This window comes from Emys orbicularis, chromosome 13 (assembly GCF_028017835.1).
Source record: "Emys orbicularis isolate rEmyOrb1 chromosome 13, rEmyOrb1.hap1, whole genome shotgun sequence".
Taxonomy (NCBI): Eukaryota; Metazoa; Chordata; order Testudines; family Emydidae; genus Emys; species Emys orbicularis.
This window is the reverse complement of record NC_088695.1, coordinates 29853863-29872426: the sequence shown is the minus strand read 5'-3', so window position 1 is coordinate 29872426 and position 18564 is coordinate 29853863. Positions and strand designations below refer to the sequence as shown.

Genomic DNA, 18564 nt, shown 5'->3' with positions numbered 1-18564 from the left:
TGTCTATTATGTGGTGTCTGCTGTGATTGACATGAAAGGACCAGATACTTTCAATGTTGATGGTATTTTTGGATATCTGTCCAGTAGGAACCAGAGTGAGATCATAACTCATTCCACATGTGGGTTACCAAACTGTCAGACTTTTTGTTGCTAGTGACTTGGTCATTCAGAGGTGAAAAGCTCCCTACCAACCCCAGAAAGCCCCTCTAGTAACCTCTATTACTCAGTTGTACAAGTATTGCACCACAGATTGTTAAAACCTACACCTTGTTTGTATATTTGGCTTGGTATATGTGAAATGGAACATTTTAGACAAGAAAGTTGGGGGGTTGGAAAAGCTAAGTGCTTTTTTTTGTTTACCTGAAACTTTCTAGAGGAGCTGTAAATGCAGCAAAAAACACAATATAAAACTTAATTGCAGCTTAGCCTCTTCGTTGTCCGTGGGAGAAATGAAGCATCATGTGCAATAACACCCTTCTAATCTTTGTCTTTCTATATTTTTTTCTTTCAAATATTCTCTAAAGGTATAGGTAAACTAGGTAAGGTAAATTAAACTGAAATTAGGAATTGATGATGGAAAACTAAGTTGAGGGAGATAATTTCTAGTGGATAAGGGATTATCTTTTAGAGAGCTTTCTCTGGCTATTGAACCAGTTGACTGTATCTTAAAAGACTGCAAGACACCTAGCACTTCTACTAATTGGAGATTAATTGCACATCAAATTATATATACACATGTCCATACAATACGTGTCCACAACATGCTTTAAAGTGGAGCAAACTTTTGTAGAACAAACAACAGTACCCAACAGATTAGAACAAGAAGTAGTTAAGAATAATATTTCCAGTTGAAACTGCAAGGGAAAATTTATTTAGGCCTGAAGTAATTCCCTGAATTTAAACTAACGTTATTTATGCAGCAATGAATTGGAAAGCTGCTTTTGTTGTATCTTGTGCAATGCAGACACCCCTTTGTGAATGAAGTGAGCACTTGAAATGCAGGCTAACTTTGCAATATCAGCACCATGAAATTCTCTTCTTTAATCATAAAAGAAATATAGCAATAAAATGTAGTAGTACTATTTATTTCTATTGTCATTAGCAAGCTATTGATAGGAAAAGCTTTTTAACTCTTCTGTTAAAAATATCTCTAATTAATATATATTTTTCTATTCAGTATGTAACACAGTACAACAAAGACCTCAGTCAGCAAGCAAAACCGAAGTCAGATCCAGTTGCACCTCCTTTCCTTGAGAAAAAACATTTGGGTCAAGAAAAAACAGTTCTACGTGAGATCAGACCAGTTTCACCTCTCCACCCACCTTTGTCTGAGACTCCGAACAGAAATGAGTTCAAAGCAGTAAATTCAGCTGCAATTGTAGAAGACTTGGCAACAGCCGTAGGAGCAGAATCCAAAGAAGAAAAACAGTGGAAAGAAATGAAGCTACAACTGGATGATTTACCAGGAATTTTGGCACGTTTGTCCAAAATCAAACTTACAGGTACTATTGGCAACTTTTCAGTTTCATGCAGGTTCTCTGATTCAGGGTTCTCAATCTTGTTCATAGTGTGGTCCACATTTTAAACAGAGATTGGTCTCATGGACACCTTCCTTCCCAATTGTTATCCCACAGATCACTGCAATCACTTAATATTCCTGTGTCATTTTAAATTTCTTTTTAATCAAATTTTGCTGCTAGAAATAAGAAGCCAGCACCATGTGATGAACTAGCTGTCTATAGACCACAAGCAAATGTTCTGTGGACTACTAGGAGTTCTCACACCACAGTTTGAGATACAATTGGAACAGAAATTCTCGAACTTGGTCTGCAAACTGCTAGTAGTCCACTGAGCACTTGCTTGTGGTCTATGGACAGCAAGTTTAAGTTAAACTTAAATCTATCACCAAAAGAAGGCAAAATAAATTGTAGTGATGGTATCTTTTTGTAATCAATATTTTCTGTATGGTCTATTTCAGTTTTTATCTCATATTGATATGAACCATTCTGTATTTTAGGGGAAACACTTGTTAAGCTATGGTGGAATTTTAGAATGGTTATATTAAAGATTTAAAAGAAAATCCTATCTCTTCAAGTCTTATCAATATTATGCTTTCTGATCTCCTTGTCTTTAAGTTTAGCAGTGGTTCTTGTCAATCTCATGTTAAAAGCATTGAGGTAGTAATGTGGATACATTCCATAACTTATCTGGCATCAACTTAGTTTCCTAAAATAAAATGTTATTTCAAAAGTCAGCAAAACTCTACTCTTTTAGTTCCCCAAACCAGCAAAGGAAACAGCTTGTTAAATATCTGTTATAATTATATATCATTTATGTTATCTTGGACACACGTTTTTGAGTAACAATATTTTATTATTCTAATAGTAACGTATAGCATTTATAAAACACTTTTCAAACAGATCACAGTGCTTTATTCTCTGTTTTATACATGAGGAAACAAATGTTCAGAGTTAAGCGATTTGGCTAATGCCTCACCTCCAGTCTGTGGCAGAACCAAGAATACAAATCAGATCTCCTAATTACCAGTCTGGTGCCCTCTCCAGAGGATCACAGTATCTCTCTGGTGTTAGAACTGCACAATAGTACCATAACCGTTGTTATAGTTCAGGGGTCAGCAGCCTTTCAGAAGTGGTGTGCCAAGTTTTCATTTATTCACTCTAATTTAAAGTTTCGTGTGCCAGTAATACACTTTAACGTTTTTAGAAGGTCTCTCTCTAGAAGTCTATAATATATAACGAAACTATTGCTGTATGTAAAGTAAATGAGGTTTTTAAAATATTTAAGTAGCTTCATTTAAAATTAAATTAAAATGCAGAGCCCCCCAGCAGGGCCGGCTCCAGCTTTTTTGCCACCCCAAGCGGCGAAGAGAGAGGAAAAAAAAAAGATAAAGCCGCGATCGGTGGCACTTCGGCGGCTGCTCTACCGTGCCGCTTCATTCTTCGGCGGCAGTTCGGCGGCCGGCCCTTCCCTCCGAAAGGGACTAACGGACCCGCCGCCGAAGACCCGGACGTGATGCCCCTTTTCATTGGCCGCCGCAAGCACCTGCTTCCTGCGTTGGTGCCTGGAGCCGGCCCTGCCCCCCAGACCAGTGGCCAGGACCCGGGCAGTGTGAGTGCCGCTGAAAATCAGCTCACATGCCACAGGTTGCCCTACCCCTGTTATAGTTCATCAAATAAAATTCCTAAGCTCATTTTACTTTTTTACATTTGTCCTACAGTATTTCATGTCTTAGCCCTTAATTTTCCACATAAAAACCCTACTGAGTAGGTACAATTTACAGGGTATATGTAGGGGTTCTTCTCTTGATTTTATTGCTTTCAACATCTGTTAAACACATGGATTTTACATCTATGGAAACTGATTTTGAATGTATATCCCAACATTGCTCCTCACTGCTTTGGAGATATCCAGAATAAGACTTGACAACACTCATCTGATCAGTAGTGCATAAGAATTCTCTTCACCTTGGACATATTTTGAGCGTACTCCTGCACTAGTGTATGACTGGGATTAGTAAAACATGAGGATGGAAAAAACGGCTCTTGGAGACTGATAGACATCTTTGTTGCCAGTTGTTGTTAGTGACTTCAGACTTGTCAGCAATATGCTTTGTAATTCTATGTAGCAGCATCTATCCAAGGATTTCAGAGTTCTTTACAAACATTAAACCTCACAATGCTCCTGTTAAATGACTACACAGCCTATTTGTAGCCCTCAGTTATGCTGCCCCTTTCTCTACGGTGGTTGCTTTATTTTCTCGCTGATCATTAGTAGTAATAGTTTGAGCTTCTATAATGCCTTCCATGCTCTGTATGGACCGCTAAGTTTCCTGTCATCTCTTCAGTGAGATTATTTTAAGTGGCTTCTCTTGAGAAGCTTGGGGCCCTACACTAGTAATTGAAATTGAAGGCAGTTAAAACTCTGAAATAGATCCAGAAACAAATATCAGGATATTAAAATGGCAACACTAAATGACATCATATAAAAATAAATAAATAAAGGGGTGAAGTAGGGTGTTATGATCTATGCAGAGACCTATTGTGACTGGTGCTTTCATGTGTTTTCTAAACTGAAGAGAGCTGGGTCAAGGCTGTTGATCAGGCTGTTCTTTGATTCTTGAGAATGTAAATTATTCCAGGTCTGTTTTCATGTTACAGATGACATAGCACCTCTGTGGAACTGACCTATGAAGTTCTGATTAGTTTAATATCTTGCATACTTTTTTTTGCAAAGTTTCTATTTCTACTTTTTGGAGTATAAAATAACAAAAAAACAAACTTTGCATTATACTAAAAGGGACCTTCCCCATGCCCTGTCTTCCCTTACTGCTGAAGTAAAGAGTGTTTGTATTAAGAACTGCAAATCACCTTTGAAAGGAAATGAGTTTAGCTATTACTCTACCCTCTTGTTTCATGTGAACTTCAGCTTTGATGCCACTGTCATTAGGAACTATGCCTTCATGATGGGAAAAGATTCATGTTTATATATATATTAGTTTTTTGCCATGAAAAATGATCGGGGAGGGAGCTTTTAATTATTTGTAGTGTAATCCACCTTTTTGGTTTAGATTTCCTCCTTCCTTTTGTTGCTCATTCTCTGTTGGCTAATGTCTGAACAGCTGCATTTTACCATCCTGGCACTCTGCAAAGCTAATGCATCCATCTCCTACTTTTTCTGAGCTACAAAAGAAAGTTACAGATGGCATTGTTTTTAGTTTTGTCCCCCAATTCATAAGTAACTGAAAGGAGAAAAAGACATGATAATAAGAGAAAACCCATATAATGTGTAACACAAGCGCAACACTACATTTTAAGCTGAATCTCACCTTTTTAAATTTTACCTCAAGTTTATATTTAATGAATATTAACTCAGTGATTACAAATGGAAATTAAAATGCATAGTGGTTACAAACATATTAGGCAGGAACATGAACAAACATTCAATTTTTGAATTTGAATTTTTAGTGGTGTTCCCCCCCCCCCCCTAAATTAAAGGCACAGTGTGAGATATACTATTCGCTCACTATCATGTTACGTGGGTACAAGTTCTAACTGTGAAAGTGGCTGGTGTACTGGCAAAAGGATGCATAAGCACGTTGCCCTTTTGGTGGGGAAGACAGGCCAAATGTTTATAATGAAATTTAACAAATACCTGCAAAATGAATATGTAAATAACAGTGATATGTGAAATTCACCTGTAATTTTCCAAACATTCTTGATGTTACCAGTCTAGATTGTAAGCTCCTTGGGGCTTAGACTGTGCTCTTACTGCAGATCTGTACTATGTCTTGCAGAATGAGGCCTTGATTCTTGACTGGTCCCTCATGGAGCTACCACAATACAAATAATACAATCTCCTTTAGAGTTTCAAAGAGAGGCACATCAATACCCACATACTTCAAACACAGTCATCTAATTTGCCTTCCTCACACGCTTTAAACCTAGTTATAGGGCTGATCCACAGCTAACATTTTCATCTGTCTCTTTACAAACATATCCGTAAGTATGTCTAAAAGGTACTCTCCTGGGCAGACTCACACACTGAGCTGATTATTGAGGTGGCTTTCAAAATGTATTCTAGGCACTGTAGAAAGTTACATTTCATGTCTCAAAGACTTACAGTCTAATCTAGTCTGCAAAATGCACCTAGTCTGATGTCCATCTTGCTCACCCTGCCTCTTTCTTAAAAGAATATCTGAAATAGAAGTTTGTAAAACTTATTTGGCACTTCAGAACTTGTTGCACTGGGGTGGCCCTTTGAATATTGGGTATTGGACTGCGAATTGGGAGACCTGGGTTCTGTCCCTGGTTCTGTAAATAGGCTAAAATTTTGCTCACAAATACAGTAGTGGAAAATTCCATTTGCTTCAATGGAGTTTGTTTTTATGAAGTTCCAATTTTATCTGAGAGCAGAATTTGGTCTTAACTGTATTAAGGCAACAATTTAGGAGCTTTGCCAACTGATCTCTTTGTTAATGTTTAGATTTTGATGATCCTACATATATTTTGTGTAATGTCTGCCAGAAAATAGTTCTCATCTCTGTGATTCTTAAAACACATACCATTGTCTTATCAAAGACACACAGCATAATAACCTTAGCTTTTTAGCAAATTATTTTTATGCTACAAGGAAGAGAAACAAATACAAATAAACTGCTACTTCAGTTCTCCCTCCCCCCAAAGTGTTTTACAAATGTTCAGTTATAAAATGTAGTATTAACCTAATCTGCTCTAGTCTGTAATATTGTATTTTAATTTCTGCATTAAATGATAGTAACATTTGGTTCAAATTACTGTTCCAAAATAAAGCATGCCTTAGGAGCTTGGCTTTCTTTTAATGTGCAAGTTGTAATTTGCAATGAAACCTACTTATGCCTACTCCAAACAAATCTCGGTTTACAAAGAAAACACATTGGTCAGTCCTGCAGCATTAATGTTACTATTACGTTTAGCATTCCAATGAATGAAGTGTGAGAATTTAGGGGGGGAATTTCTTCTGATAGATAAGCTCTAAAGAAAACTAGTTTTCCTTAGGGATATATTAACATTTATAGTAAGACAAGCAGATTGTTCCCCAAATTAAAGTAGAAATCCGTTCTTTTTACCCTTCCTCCTCCTCCTCCCCTCATTCCCTCCAATAGTGTCTGGTGCTAAATCTGCAAGCTATGTGTTTACAAAATTCAATATTATTTGGTGACTAAAACAAAAATAGAAAATTGATTGGTCAGCTAATTGTTTTGGACCTTTTATTTATTTATTTTTATATATATAATATATGTTTCAACTATTTTTTGATGGAAGGTGAGCATAAAGTGGCACTAAAAATGTAATACTATAAATACAGATATCAAGGTTTATAGAGAGAGATCACATTAAAATGAAGTTGAAGGACAATGTAAAAATAATATAGGATTATAGTTCCCTTGAGTATATTCTTATGTCTGAAACACCATAAGAGGTCTCCTTTCTATCTTTCATTTCCTATGAGTGCACAATTTGTTTCTTATTTAATCTGAAATTGTCTGTAAACAAATGCTCTCTTCCGATTTCTAGTAAAGCTAGGTGTATTTGTAAGACATAAAAACATGTCTACTTTGATATCCTATTGTAAGTTTCAATTGAGAATTACTCTTGAAAGACTCTTGCCAAGTCTAACCAATAAACCTTGAAAGGATCAGTTTCACCCATTATGCAGTGAAGTGTAGTTAATTTTGCCCCTAAAGCACTAAGCTAACAGGGGTCAGAAAACAAACATATAGAGTCAATGACCTCATGCCCTTGCCTGAAGTGATCTCAATGAAATGTACATCTTCTCTAGGAGGAAAATGAAGAGGAGATTATAAAATTCACTTTTGCCTCCATAACAAAAGGAAAATAAACTTCCCACTCTGATGGGAAGATAGCCCTATTTGCTGTAACATGCTGCATTTGAAACTCTGTTCATGGGGCAGACAGCAAGAACTTTTCTTTGTGAGTTCTGAACACTGGACAAACATCTAAAAATATCCATTTCAGCTGGATAAATGAGGGAATGTACTATAGCCTTTTTTAATGAGATCCTGATAAGTCACAGTGAAATGACTGACTGAAATTAATCTGGAGAAATCAATGGAGACTTTAATTAGCACTCTGGCTGTACTGTATTAGAATTTCTTTGAGGTCAGTGTAATGGCAATGTTACACAGACTGTTTGCCAGTCTGCTCCACCTTTCTCCTTCTGTAAATGAGTTGGTGTTGTGCTATAATAAATGAATGTAAAGTGCTCTCTGTGATAAGTTTTAATTAAATTCTTGTCTGGAAGTGAAAGTGTGATTTATAATACCAAAAAAGGAATGTAATCACTCTTAGAAATGCAAACGCCACTGTTTCACCATCCCTTTCTGACTGATTAAGTTAATAAAAAACAATTGAAAAACAATGAATTTCATTGAGATTCATATTTCCTGGTACTATATACGGAGAGACATAGGGTAAAATTTTCAAACCCAGGTGCCTTACCTTAGGCCCCTAAATAAAAGTGGCCTGATTTTCAGAGGGGCTGAGTGTCTGTAGCTCCTGCTAGCAACCAGCTTTGAAAATTTTGGCCATAATCTCAGGGTCAGTAGTGCCAAATGTGTACCCTTTTCTTTTAACTATCGTATATCAGATTGTAAGTGTTGTTTAGTGCAGGAGTTCTCACGTAGCCTCTCTCTTAGTCATAGTGTGGACCACTTATCTCATGGTCACATCCCTTCCCCATCATGAAACCCATTCATGATCCCAACCCTGTGGCAGCATTGGCAGTTGGTGAATTTGTACATGCACGTAATAGTAAAATTGAATTAGTTTCTTTTCTCTAAAATGAATCCCAAGGGTCTGCTGACTCCTGTGTTTGTTTTTGATGGCTTATCTTTTCCTGCTGGTGGCTATGGGCTTCTCTTCTCCAACCAAGATTGTAGTGACTTCTAGCGTAATGGCCAGCATTGTTGCTCCTTTTTGCAGCTCTGTCTGTAGGCATTCATTCTCTTCACCATATGACCCTCAAGTTCAGAGGATCACCAGTAACTGGCAGACTATAGTTGAGACCTGGAAGGCAGGACTCCTGGGTTCTGCTCCTGGCTCTGCCTCTTCCTTGCTGTGTAACTTTATGTAAACTGCTTAACATTTCTGGGCCAAATTCAGCTTGGGGAGTCACGAAGGGTTCCTAGGTGAGCCACCAGTGTTTGAGGAAATTTTAATGGATATACCTGATTTTTATCTAAATCAGAGACTGTTAAACTAGGCTTAAAAATCACCTGCACCTTATCTATGGGTCTGCATCTTATGCTGCGGGGGCTGCTCTGTGCCCTCTCTTCCAGCAGGGGACTTTCAGCCCAGACACTTCCTACTGGGGGAAGCATTCATCAGGCACTCTCTAGGCCAGGGATCACCACGAGGGCCACATGAGGACTAGTACATTGGCCTGAGGGCCACATCACTGAAACCTTTTCATACAACGATACAAAAGTATAGTCCTCCCCTCTCCCTCCTGGAAAGTCCTAAGCGCCACCAAACAGCTGTTTGGTGGCGGGAAGCGCTGGGAGGTAGGCAGAGGAGCGGGCGCACTCGGAGGAGGAGAGGAGGGGGTCGGGGAGGGAGGGGAGGGGAGCTTGGTTGCTGGTGGAGTCGGCGCCTATGGCAGGCTGCTGGAAACAACTCCGTGGGCCGCATGCGGCCTGCATATTTGAGACCCCTGGTCTAGGCTGAAAGTCCCCTGAAGGCCAAAGAGAAGCTCCCAGTGCCAGCAGCACCAGCCCTAGCAGATAGGGGAAGGGGCTGAGGGAGAGAAGTCCAACTTATTTTGATAATGGAACAGTTTTGCTGAGTGCTAAGCCTACATGTAGCAAACATTTGGCTGTTTGAATTTTCATGTTTTATGATTGCTGCAGAAAGTCCATAGCCACAATGTGTATTGTTTTCAAGTGTTGGTAAATGAAAATATGAGGCTAGGGTAAGTACAGAGACATTTAGAACCCAAACACCTGGAATTCGTAAATGAGAGCCGTGATTTTTTTTCCTTCAGAGACCAGAAGAATTAAAGCAGCAGCAGCAGCAAAAAAACAACCTAAAGAAGCAACTGTACCTCAAGAAGCATCTTATGCAATAGCCATGCGAATTGCAAAATGCAAACAAGCACAGGTTGGCGAGACTCTTCTACTTCTAGCAGAAATAGATGTGTAGAATTACGATAGGGGAACAAGCAGTCACAGCACTGAAAACCATTCCTTTGTCAATTAATACCATCTGTCAACTCAATTATTACCTTGCAGAAAACATCCAAGTTAAGAGGAGTCAGTATTTTGCACTGCACTGCACCTTGATGAATCTAGACATAGCCAACATAGTTCAGCTTCTGTGTTATATGAGTTTTGTCAACGCAGGCACAATAGCTGAAGAACTTTTAACAGGCCCACTCATCTCACTAAAGTCTTAGGGTTTGTCCAAACATGCCCCAAATCCATATTTTCAATTTAATAGTTTTTAAAAACTGGATTACATCAGAATGTATAATTAAACAAAGTGTATGTAGTTGAATAAAGTCACAAAATAATCCACACTCTCGTGTCCTGAACTCTTAATCCAGTGTCCTCAGTTGGTGTTTAAAAAAAAAAAAAAAAAAAAAAAAAAAAAAAAAGTTTGGGGGAGGAGTGTATTTGGTTGTGGGGAGCTATCAACTTTTAAAATACCTGTAAGAGAGCCATAGTACTCAAAAGTTTGGAAACCACAGCCCTAAAGGATCATATCTTCTCTCTGTGTAGGTACTTACTGATCTGGCTTAGTGAACTGCTGTTGGCTCAGTGCTTGGTGCAGTTCCAAGCACCTGTTTGAAGTCTCTCATAGAGGAGGCGGGACGATGGGGAGTTCCCAGGCATGCAGGTCTCATCCCTGGCTTTCTGGTAGTCACCCTTGAGATGCGTAATCTGCTCCCTGCACTGGTCACTGGTCTGTTTAATCCCCAGTGCTGCCAGCTTGTCTGCTGTTTCTTAGTGGTCATTTCTGGTGCTCTTAGTGAGGTCAAACGTCTTGCTTGCCTTGCTCCAGAGATTTACCAGAATCTTACTGTGGTCCCATGACCAGGTAGCAGCGTGCTTGGCAAAGAGCTGCTTCTTGTCACTGGCCATAGCTAACACAGGAGATGGTTCACTCTGTTTGCAGTTCAGTGGTCAGAATACAATGGAAGGGTTAAACGCGGAGCAGCTGTACTTGAACGGGGGGTGGGCGGGCTGCTTCCATTTCCTGGGAGCTGATTGACTTATGGCAGAAAAGCCAAGAAACACTGGCCGATGGGGTTGTGGGATAGCATTGGCAGGCTCTCGGGACACGAGTCAGGGGACCCTGGCCTGAGCTGTGTCCACATTGCAAAGTGAGGCAGTTTCTGGGGCTTGGGCTCGAATCCGCCCCCCTCTCAGGCCCTAAGGCCCAGGTTCTGAGGGCTTATTGGCCTGAGTAAGACAGATTTGCGTGTAGACGAAAGAGGGGTTTGGGGTCTAGCCTGAGTCCGAGCCCAGGCTTGCATTGCAGTATAGACCTATCCTTAAGCTTCTCTTTGCTAAACTAAATACGTTGAAATTCTTAAGTCTCTCACTGTACGGCAGGTTCTCTAGATCTTAAATCTTTCATAAAGCCTTACCCTCTAACTTTTCAACGTCCTTTTAAAAATATGGATACCTAATCTGGATACAATATTCCAGCAGTGGTCTCACAAATGTTGTACACCTCTACCCTGATATAACGTGACCCAATATAACACGAATTTTGATACAACGCGGTAAAGCAGTGCTCCGGGGGGGTGGGGCTGCGCACTCCGGTGTATCAAAGCAAGTTCGATATAACGCGGTTTCACCTATAACCCGGTAAGATTTTTTGGCTCCCGAGGACAGCGTTCTATCGAGGTAGAGGTGTATTCTGAAGTAATATCTCGCTGCTGCCACTGGACATTCCCTTGTTTTTGCATCCAACAATCACTTTAGCTCTTTCAGCAGCAGCCTGGCAGGGGGAGTTCATGTTCTTTTGGCTCTCTACTGTGACTCCTGAACCCTTTGCAAGTGTGTCTTTTGCTATCAAGCCTCTTCTCTGGCATTGCATTTCCCCTTCATAGTGAGCAATATTACTTCATAGATAATCCAGATATTTGTGGTCACCGTAGGTTTTTAGTGTGCTATTTGACTTCGCTACAGAGCATATTATTTGTGTAGTCAGAAAACTGCTGAGTTAATGGTTCTTACAAGAACTACAATTTATGATAATTTTTTCTTCACCTCTTATAAATTTATTAAGTTCAGATAACAAGGTTCAAGGCCATAAACAAGCTGTTCGATAATTGTGTTGGCTGATTTGTTGCAAGAAGAGAGAAACTTCTCTTTAGTACTACTTTTCTCTTAAAGAAAGCTAGGTTTGTGTCATCCATTCTTTGGATGATTTTAATACTTGGATATGGGTTTCTTAGCTGTAGAGCAATGCATGCAATATTCTGACAAAATTCCATTTCTGGAATTCAAATTCCTGATCTGGAATCTATTTGCCACATAAATCCACTCACATTCTAAGCCTTTGGATTTAACTGCTGACTACTGCACCTTCCCCTGCCCCAAATTGGGCAGATCAGATAAATTAACAAGATGTGTCAAATATGCACACAAAGCAGCAAAGATGCACACAGAGTTTAGTGACTATCTTCACCAGTCTTGGCATACTGGATTTTCTTATGCTTCCTTGAGACGTTCAGGGCTTCTGCCTTGAAGTATTTTTTGTGATAGCATCATATCAGAGCTCTACTTTTCATTGCTCATGAGGTTACCAGCCATGTTTTTTGCATGTTGTGACAATCTTCACTCAGTGGCATGTGAGCTACTGGAACCTATGGCCCATACATATACTTTGGGAGGTGGTTTGTCTAGTGACTAAGGCACTGGACAAAGAGTCAGGAGACATGAGCTCTATTCCCAGTGCTGTCACTAACCTGCTGTATGAACTTGGGTAAATCAATTCACTTCTCTGAGACTGTTTTCATTTCCACCTTCCTTTTTCTTGTCTATTTCGATTGTGAAGCATGAATTTTCTTAGTATCTATTTGTAGGACAGTGAGACCATGTTCTTGGTTAGAGCCACGGTGAATAAAAACGATTTAAAAAAAGATTTTGTATTTAAATATAGTAATAAAATAAATTAAAAAACAAATTTAAATTTATTTTTTAAAACTGGACCTATATAAAATTTAATTTGAAATTGGCCACCTATGCTAAGGCCTAACGTATTATAATCTGTTAAAATCATTTAAATTAAATACAAAAAATAATATTAAGTAGTACATATTTGCTGCTAAGTTTCAAAGAAAGTCAAACCACCGAACTGATGGAAGTCACTGGCTAAGCATCTGGAAGCAGAGTTTGTTGAAGGGCTAAACCAGTTTTTGACAGCAATAGCCTCTTCTGGAGGTGCAGAGAGACTATTATCTTCATTTCAGCTTGTTCAGTTAGTTTAGTTCAATGGCTAGTTCATCCAAAGTTAAGTTGTGAGCTGAAGAAGCAGGAAAGCTTGTTTTCCTTTTCTAGTCTCTGAATGAAACCTACGCGTGAGAGTTTGAGATCTACTAGTTCTAAAATTCTGAAAAGCATAGTGACTAGAAATAATCAGGGCAGTTCCCTAACTGCACCGAATACTTCCTTTAATAAAGCAGTTGGTTTTAAATGGAAAATTTATTTTGATAAACTTTTTTTCTTGTGTATCCAGAACATGTAAGGTAATTTTATTTAATAACAATAACTAATAAAACTGTTTTTCTGCGTTTTAACTTAATTTGAATTTCCATCCAAACAGAGCTTGGTACCAATCACAAGTAAAAAATTAATCTACTAAATAATATTGTATAGGGAGCCACGGCATCCATTGCATCATTCACCATTTTCTAACATTATAAAAAATGTAAAAATTAAGAATCTGAATAAATGTAAATTTAGCGATCTAATGCTTAAATGTGTATAGATATGGATATCCAACTGGTTAACAAAAAGAATTACCACATTTAGTGCAAAGGCTGTATTTACTTACAAATCAACATGTCGTATTGGTTGCCAACCAATGAGACTCAACCTTTCTCTATGCAAATAAAAAAATACAAATGCAAAATACGATTAAAATGAATGATTTTAAATCAAGGCTTCCTGCTTACTGGGATTTAAAGCATGATTAAAATTGGTGATTTGAATTACTTTGACTTCAATAAGTCCACCCTGCTTGGAGCCTGTAAGCGCTACTGTGATGCAAATAATTAATGTCAGAAGTAAACCTGTGGAGTTCTTACGTTGTTCTAAAAAACGGATCTGTAATGGTTACGTACATAAAGGAGAAATGACTTATTGTTGGAGCCATGCTAGTAAAACATACTGTGTGGTTTTGTGTTGCAGCTCTGGTTGTGAGTACCGCATCTGCTGGGTTTGCTATGGCTCCGGTCCCTTTTGACCTAACTTGTTTCCTGCTTACCTCCATTGGAACTGGACTTGCTTCCTGTGCAGCCAATTCCATCAATCAGGTGAGCCCATCATCTTTTAGCTTGAACTGTAAAGTGACGTTGTCTTAGCTCCAGAAATATTTCCATGGACTCTAGGTGACTATGGTGATATGAGGGGAGCTGTGTATTCTGTATGAGTTATGAACACCTAGAAGTTGCACTACAGAACTGTGTATATGTTCATGTATCGATAATCAAAAATATAGATCCCAAAAGTAGTTGGCAAACAGCTCAAAAATGAGCTGACAAGATTTCCAAACCTCAAGGCAATATTGTTAGTGTTGGTAGTATAAAAAGTGCACCACTGAATGAGGTGAGGTGGAATTGCGTAATGGTTAGAGTATGGGAATTGGGACTTCTGGGCTATATCCTTAATTCTGCCATTGTCTTACTGTGTGAGCTGTATCAAGTCATTTAAGCCCCAGTCCTGCTTCTATTGAAGTCAGTGGGAGTTTTGCTGTTTTCTTCAGTGGACTCAGGATTGGGTAACCTATGGAACCTATATTTGTCAGTTTCCTCATCTGTAAAATAGAAAACTGTTTTGAGATCTTCAGATGAAAGCGCTTACACAGCACATAAGAATTTTTCTTAAAACTATACTTTCAGACAAAGTACTTTTCTCTCTTACAGTGTACATAACTTGTACAAAATAAGTATAGATCTGAATAGGAAAGTTGTCTCTTAGGCTTGTTTAAGTGCCTGCAACTTCCTCAGTGTTGATGCAATGCAATTTTGAAGATGTGCCACCAGCCTTCCTTTCTTATTCTTCTTTTATATCCCATACTTTTGTAGTTTTGCCTATATTCAAAATTCAGTTTGTACCCTAACAGAAACAGCTGAAATGAATTGACAGCAGGTTTAGTTTCCATTTTGAACTGAATGCTGTAGGGCTAAAAAGAGAATTGAAATTTTGTTTGGAGGCTGTTGCTTAATCTGCCTTTTTTAAGATTCCGGTAAATGTTTTAGAAAATTGATATGTATGCACCAGGGATTGATTTCACAGTTTTCAGCTTATAGGTATTCCTTATTAATATGTTTTGTCTCAAAAGTAGCCATTTTAGAAGCTATTTGTAAACACTTGGAATAGCTGAGAATGGTAAGAATGCCATAGTATACTTTGGAGTCCAAAGCTCTGAGGGCAGCTACTTTTATGCAGGAAAGCAAAGGAATAAAAGTTTATTACAAAGTCAGGGAAATAGCTGTAATTCAGGACATTGTACAACAGTGGATTTTTTTTTTTTTTTTTTTACTATAGTTTCCCCCCCTCTTGTTGAACCTCAGAAGGTTTGTGTGGAGAATATTTGGTACTGTGGCAAGCTAATGGTATTCTATGTATGGGATGGCGGGAAGTCAAACATAGGCATGAGACTGAGATTTAACATCTGTTCTATAAAGGCCCATTTGGTTGCTAGCATCATAAATTGTTGGTTCAGATTGCAGCAGATGGGCGAGGACTGTAGGGAGAGTTGAGACTGGAGAGGGTAGCATTGAGACCAAGTTTGACAGGAAGACCCGGCGGCTTCTGAGAAGGAAGTCTGAACCAAGATGTGTAATAAGACTTTACTGTGCTTGAGAGGGTAAAGAGGGCACCTCTAGATGCCTGCCAGCAAATTCATAAGTTCTGATGTGTGTTTCTCTGGGGCAGAATTTACAGTGGGTCAAATATGATAATACCTGAGGCCATCTAAAAATTGTGGTCTCCATTACATTCCAGCATCTTCACTATATTATTGGTGGTGCAGGTAGTGATACCAATAGGTTAAGTTGCCAGACACGGTGGAATATAAGATCCTTGTTAAGCTGTTTATAACTTTGCCAGGCTTTAACCATTTGGGCTGAAACTGTTCATGCTGGGCGTCTGCCTCGGGCTAATTTTTTAGTATCCGTTCAAATGATCCAACTGTTTTTCATAATGAGGTTTGGGCAAAAAATGTTGTTTTGCCCATGTTAAATTGTTGCACTCATTGAGAAGCTCTAGTGCCTCCATTCTTTGGAGCAGGGACTTGAAATTTGGCGGGAGAGGGGATGATGTCTATCTAGGATGTGTCTTTTGCCATCCCTATGAAAATCTGTCCACATCTGGCAAAGCTATGAGCCTCTGAAAAGCTAAGTTCACACATGTTCAGCAGAGACAAAGAACTATGGGGAGGCAGGTGAACAGGAAAGGCACTGTGTCAGTGACAGGCTGGAGAGGCAGAAGGGGTCAGGCCTGAGTGGGGACAAGGACAGAGGGGTATGTAACCACTAGAGCACATTCCCCTGAGAACTTGGAACAGAACCCAGGTTTCCTGAGTCTCAGCATTCGTCTGGTATCAGTCAATAGCTGTGAAATCCACTGGCAAAGTGAGTGTCTTATCCCTCTCTAATGCTGATCCACATAGAGGATGACAACCTATGACTGTTATCAGTTATTCTGTTAGTTCAAATGGCAGAGGTCTGTGATGGATCTACAGGTTCTGACCCTGATGATGACGATGGGGTAGTCAATATGGTTCCACGTGATGAAATTTCTGTGTCTTCTATTAGCCATTTTTGGAAAATACACATACAAACATACTTTAAAAAGTATGTAAAGGTAGCAAACTGTGTTTTGTGCCCCCATTTTCTTCTTCTAGATTGTGATAACTGATTTTAAATACTATATGGCTCTGCTTTGTTTTCCAGATCTCACTGGGGGGAGAATCTACTAGTGGGAATGTTCTGACTGAAGACTTGTGATGTTGCTGCTGTTAAATTTCTGATCTTAGCTTATTTTCATTTTAGATCTGTGATTAACATTTTGAATATTGTTCGATCCTGAGGTCAGTGTTAAGGTCTGGAAGTGCTGTAGAATCTGTCCAATCCCAGCCGCCATTTCTGTGTCCACCATACCCTGTCCATGCATCAGTCGCATTACCTGGCACTGAGCAGTGGAACAGTTCTTTTTAGTCTCTCTTTTTCTTACTGTGGTGCCTCTGGCCTCTTTTTTTTTATAATTTTTTTTTGGGGGGGTGTCTGTTTTCTGTTATTCCTAGTGCACAGAATGGACTGCTCTGGGGATGAATCAGGGTTATATAGTGGAGACTGTTGGCTGTACTACCCCAGGCTTATTTGTAGCAGAAGTTGGAAGGTGTATAGTGAATGAGGCAGTGGAGGAAGAGGAAGGATAGTACAGTGGTTAAGGCAGTTGAATACTGCCCTGGAGAGCTGGATTTTATCCCTGCCTCTGCCAGATTTTTTATATGATGCTGGACAAGCCACTGTCTTAAACCAAACTTTTCAGAGGAAGTCACTAATTGTGTTCCTCATTTCTGGGTGCCTGACTTGAGACTGTGCTATATGATTTGCAGAAGTTCTGAGTCCATTTGGAAATTTATAATTCTGTCTTCAGAGGAGCTTTTCAATAGTGTGCAGTAAATAAGGCCGAGTTTAAAATTCGTGACTTTTTTAAAAAAGTAATACATTTTAAGATTTTTATTTACCTTCCTGATTTGAACCTTTAGGGGTTACATTTTCAAACTTTTTTCGGCAACCATGTGAGGGCTAGAAGCCTTTTTTAATAACGAAAACTGAGATTCTCAAGTAATCACTTGACTCGAGTAGCTGGGCCTTTAAGAAAAACACCAAATAGTGCATGAGGTGTCAACAGCATAATTTCCATTATTTATAGATCTAGCTGAAGAAAGGTATGTACTTATAAATTAGTTTTCCATCACAAGGGGTAAACTGTAACTGGATTTTCTGATGTAAGTAAAAATAATCAAATGTCTTCTATGACAATTCTGTTAAATTGATTGTGCCTTTTAGGTACAATAGAAGAAGCAGAGTGTAAAATGTTTCACGGTCCTGGAGAAACAGTATTAAAAATGTTATAGAGTTAAAAATATTTTGGCAAATATGGCTAAAATATCTTTGAGGTTGGGATAATGTTGGGGAAAATGTGTGATGAGTGGTCTAGAAAGTCATCCTAAAAAGTGTGTGATTTGTTTGTAGAAAATGTCTAGAGAAATATTTCAGACTGTTTTCTGTTAGGCACCTGTTTTATAGAAACAGAATCTATCAAAGAATTGTGGAAAATGTTATCAGGAGAGTTGCTGGTCTGGGTAAATAGTGGGAAAATTTGTCTAGTTCTGTAGAATGTGCAGTGGTCTGAAGAAATGAGCATGGTGCCATGGACTATAAAATAGTGAACTGCTGCAGAAAGGTGCTGAATACTTAGTGTGTCTCTTGTCCCTTACCAGTTGTTCTGCCTCTGCATCACTTTTCAATATCATAGTACTTCAGAGTTGTATGTCTCACCTAATCTAGCATCTTAGTGGCATTCTAACCCAGTGGTCCTCGTTCTCTTCCACATCATACAACACTGCACTATATCTTTCACCCCTTCGGTAGTGTACTACAACATGTCACTGCTTTTCACTCCCACCTGTTCAAACTGCTTTCTTCCACTCTGTTTGTTTGAGTGCCCCCTCTCTTTTCCGGTACTGGAATAATTTAGAATTATTGTCTTCAGGTGCTCTCCATGGATCACTTCAGAAT

General features: G+C 39.0%; 1 protein-coding gene across 1 annotated transcript in view; it reads left to right on the top strand.

The window, feature by feature from the left end:
- LOC135888276 (protoheme IX farnesyltransferase, mitochondrial) overlaps positions 1–18564 on the top strand; it is a 159789-nt gene that overhangs the window by 3979 nt on the left and 137246 nt on the right. Inside the window, exons 3-4 of the mRNA XM_065416083.1 lie at positions 1178–1502; positions 13943–14067. Of these exons, the coding sequence (XP_065272155.1) occupies positions 1178–1502; positions 13943–14067 (450 nt within the window). The remainder of the gene's footprint in view (positions 1–1177; positions 1503–13942; positions 14068–18564) is intronic.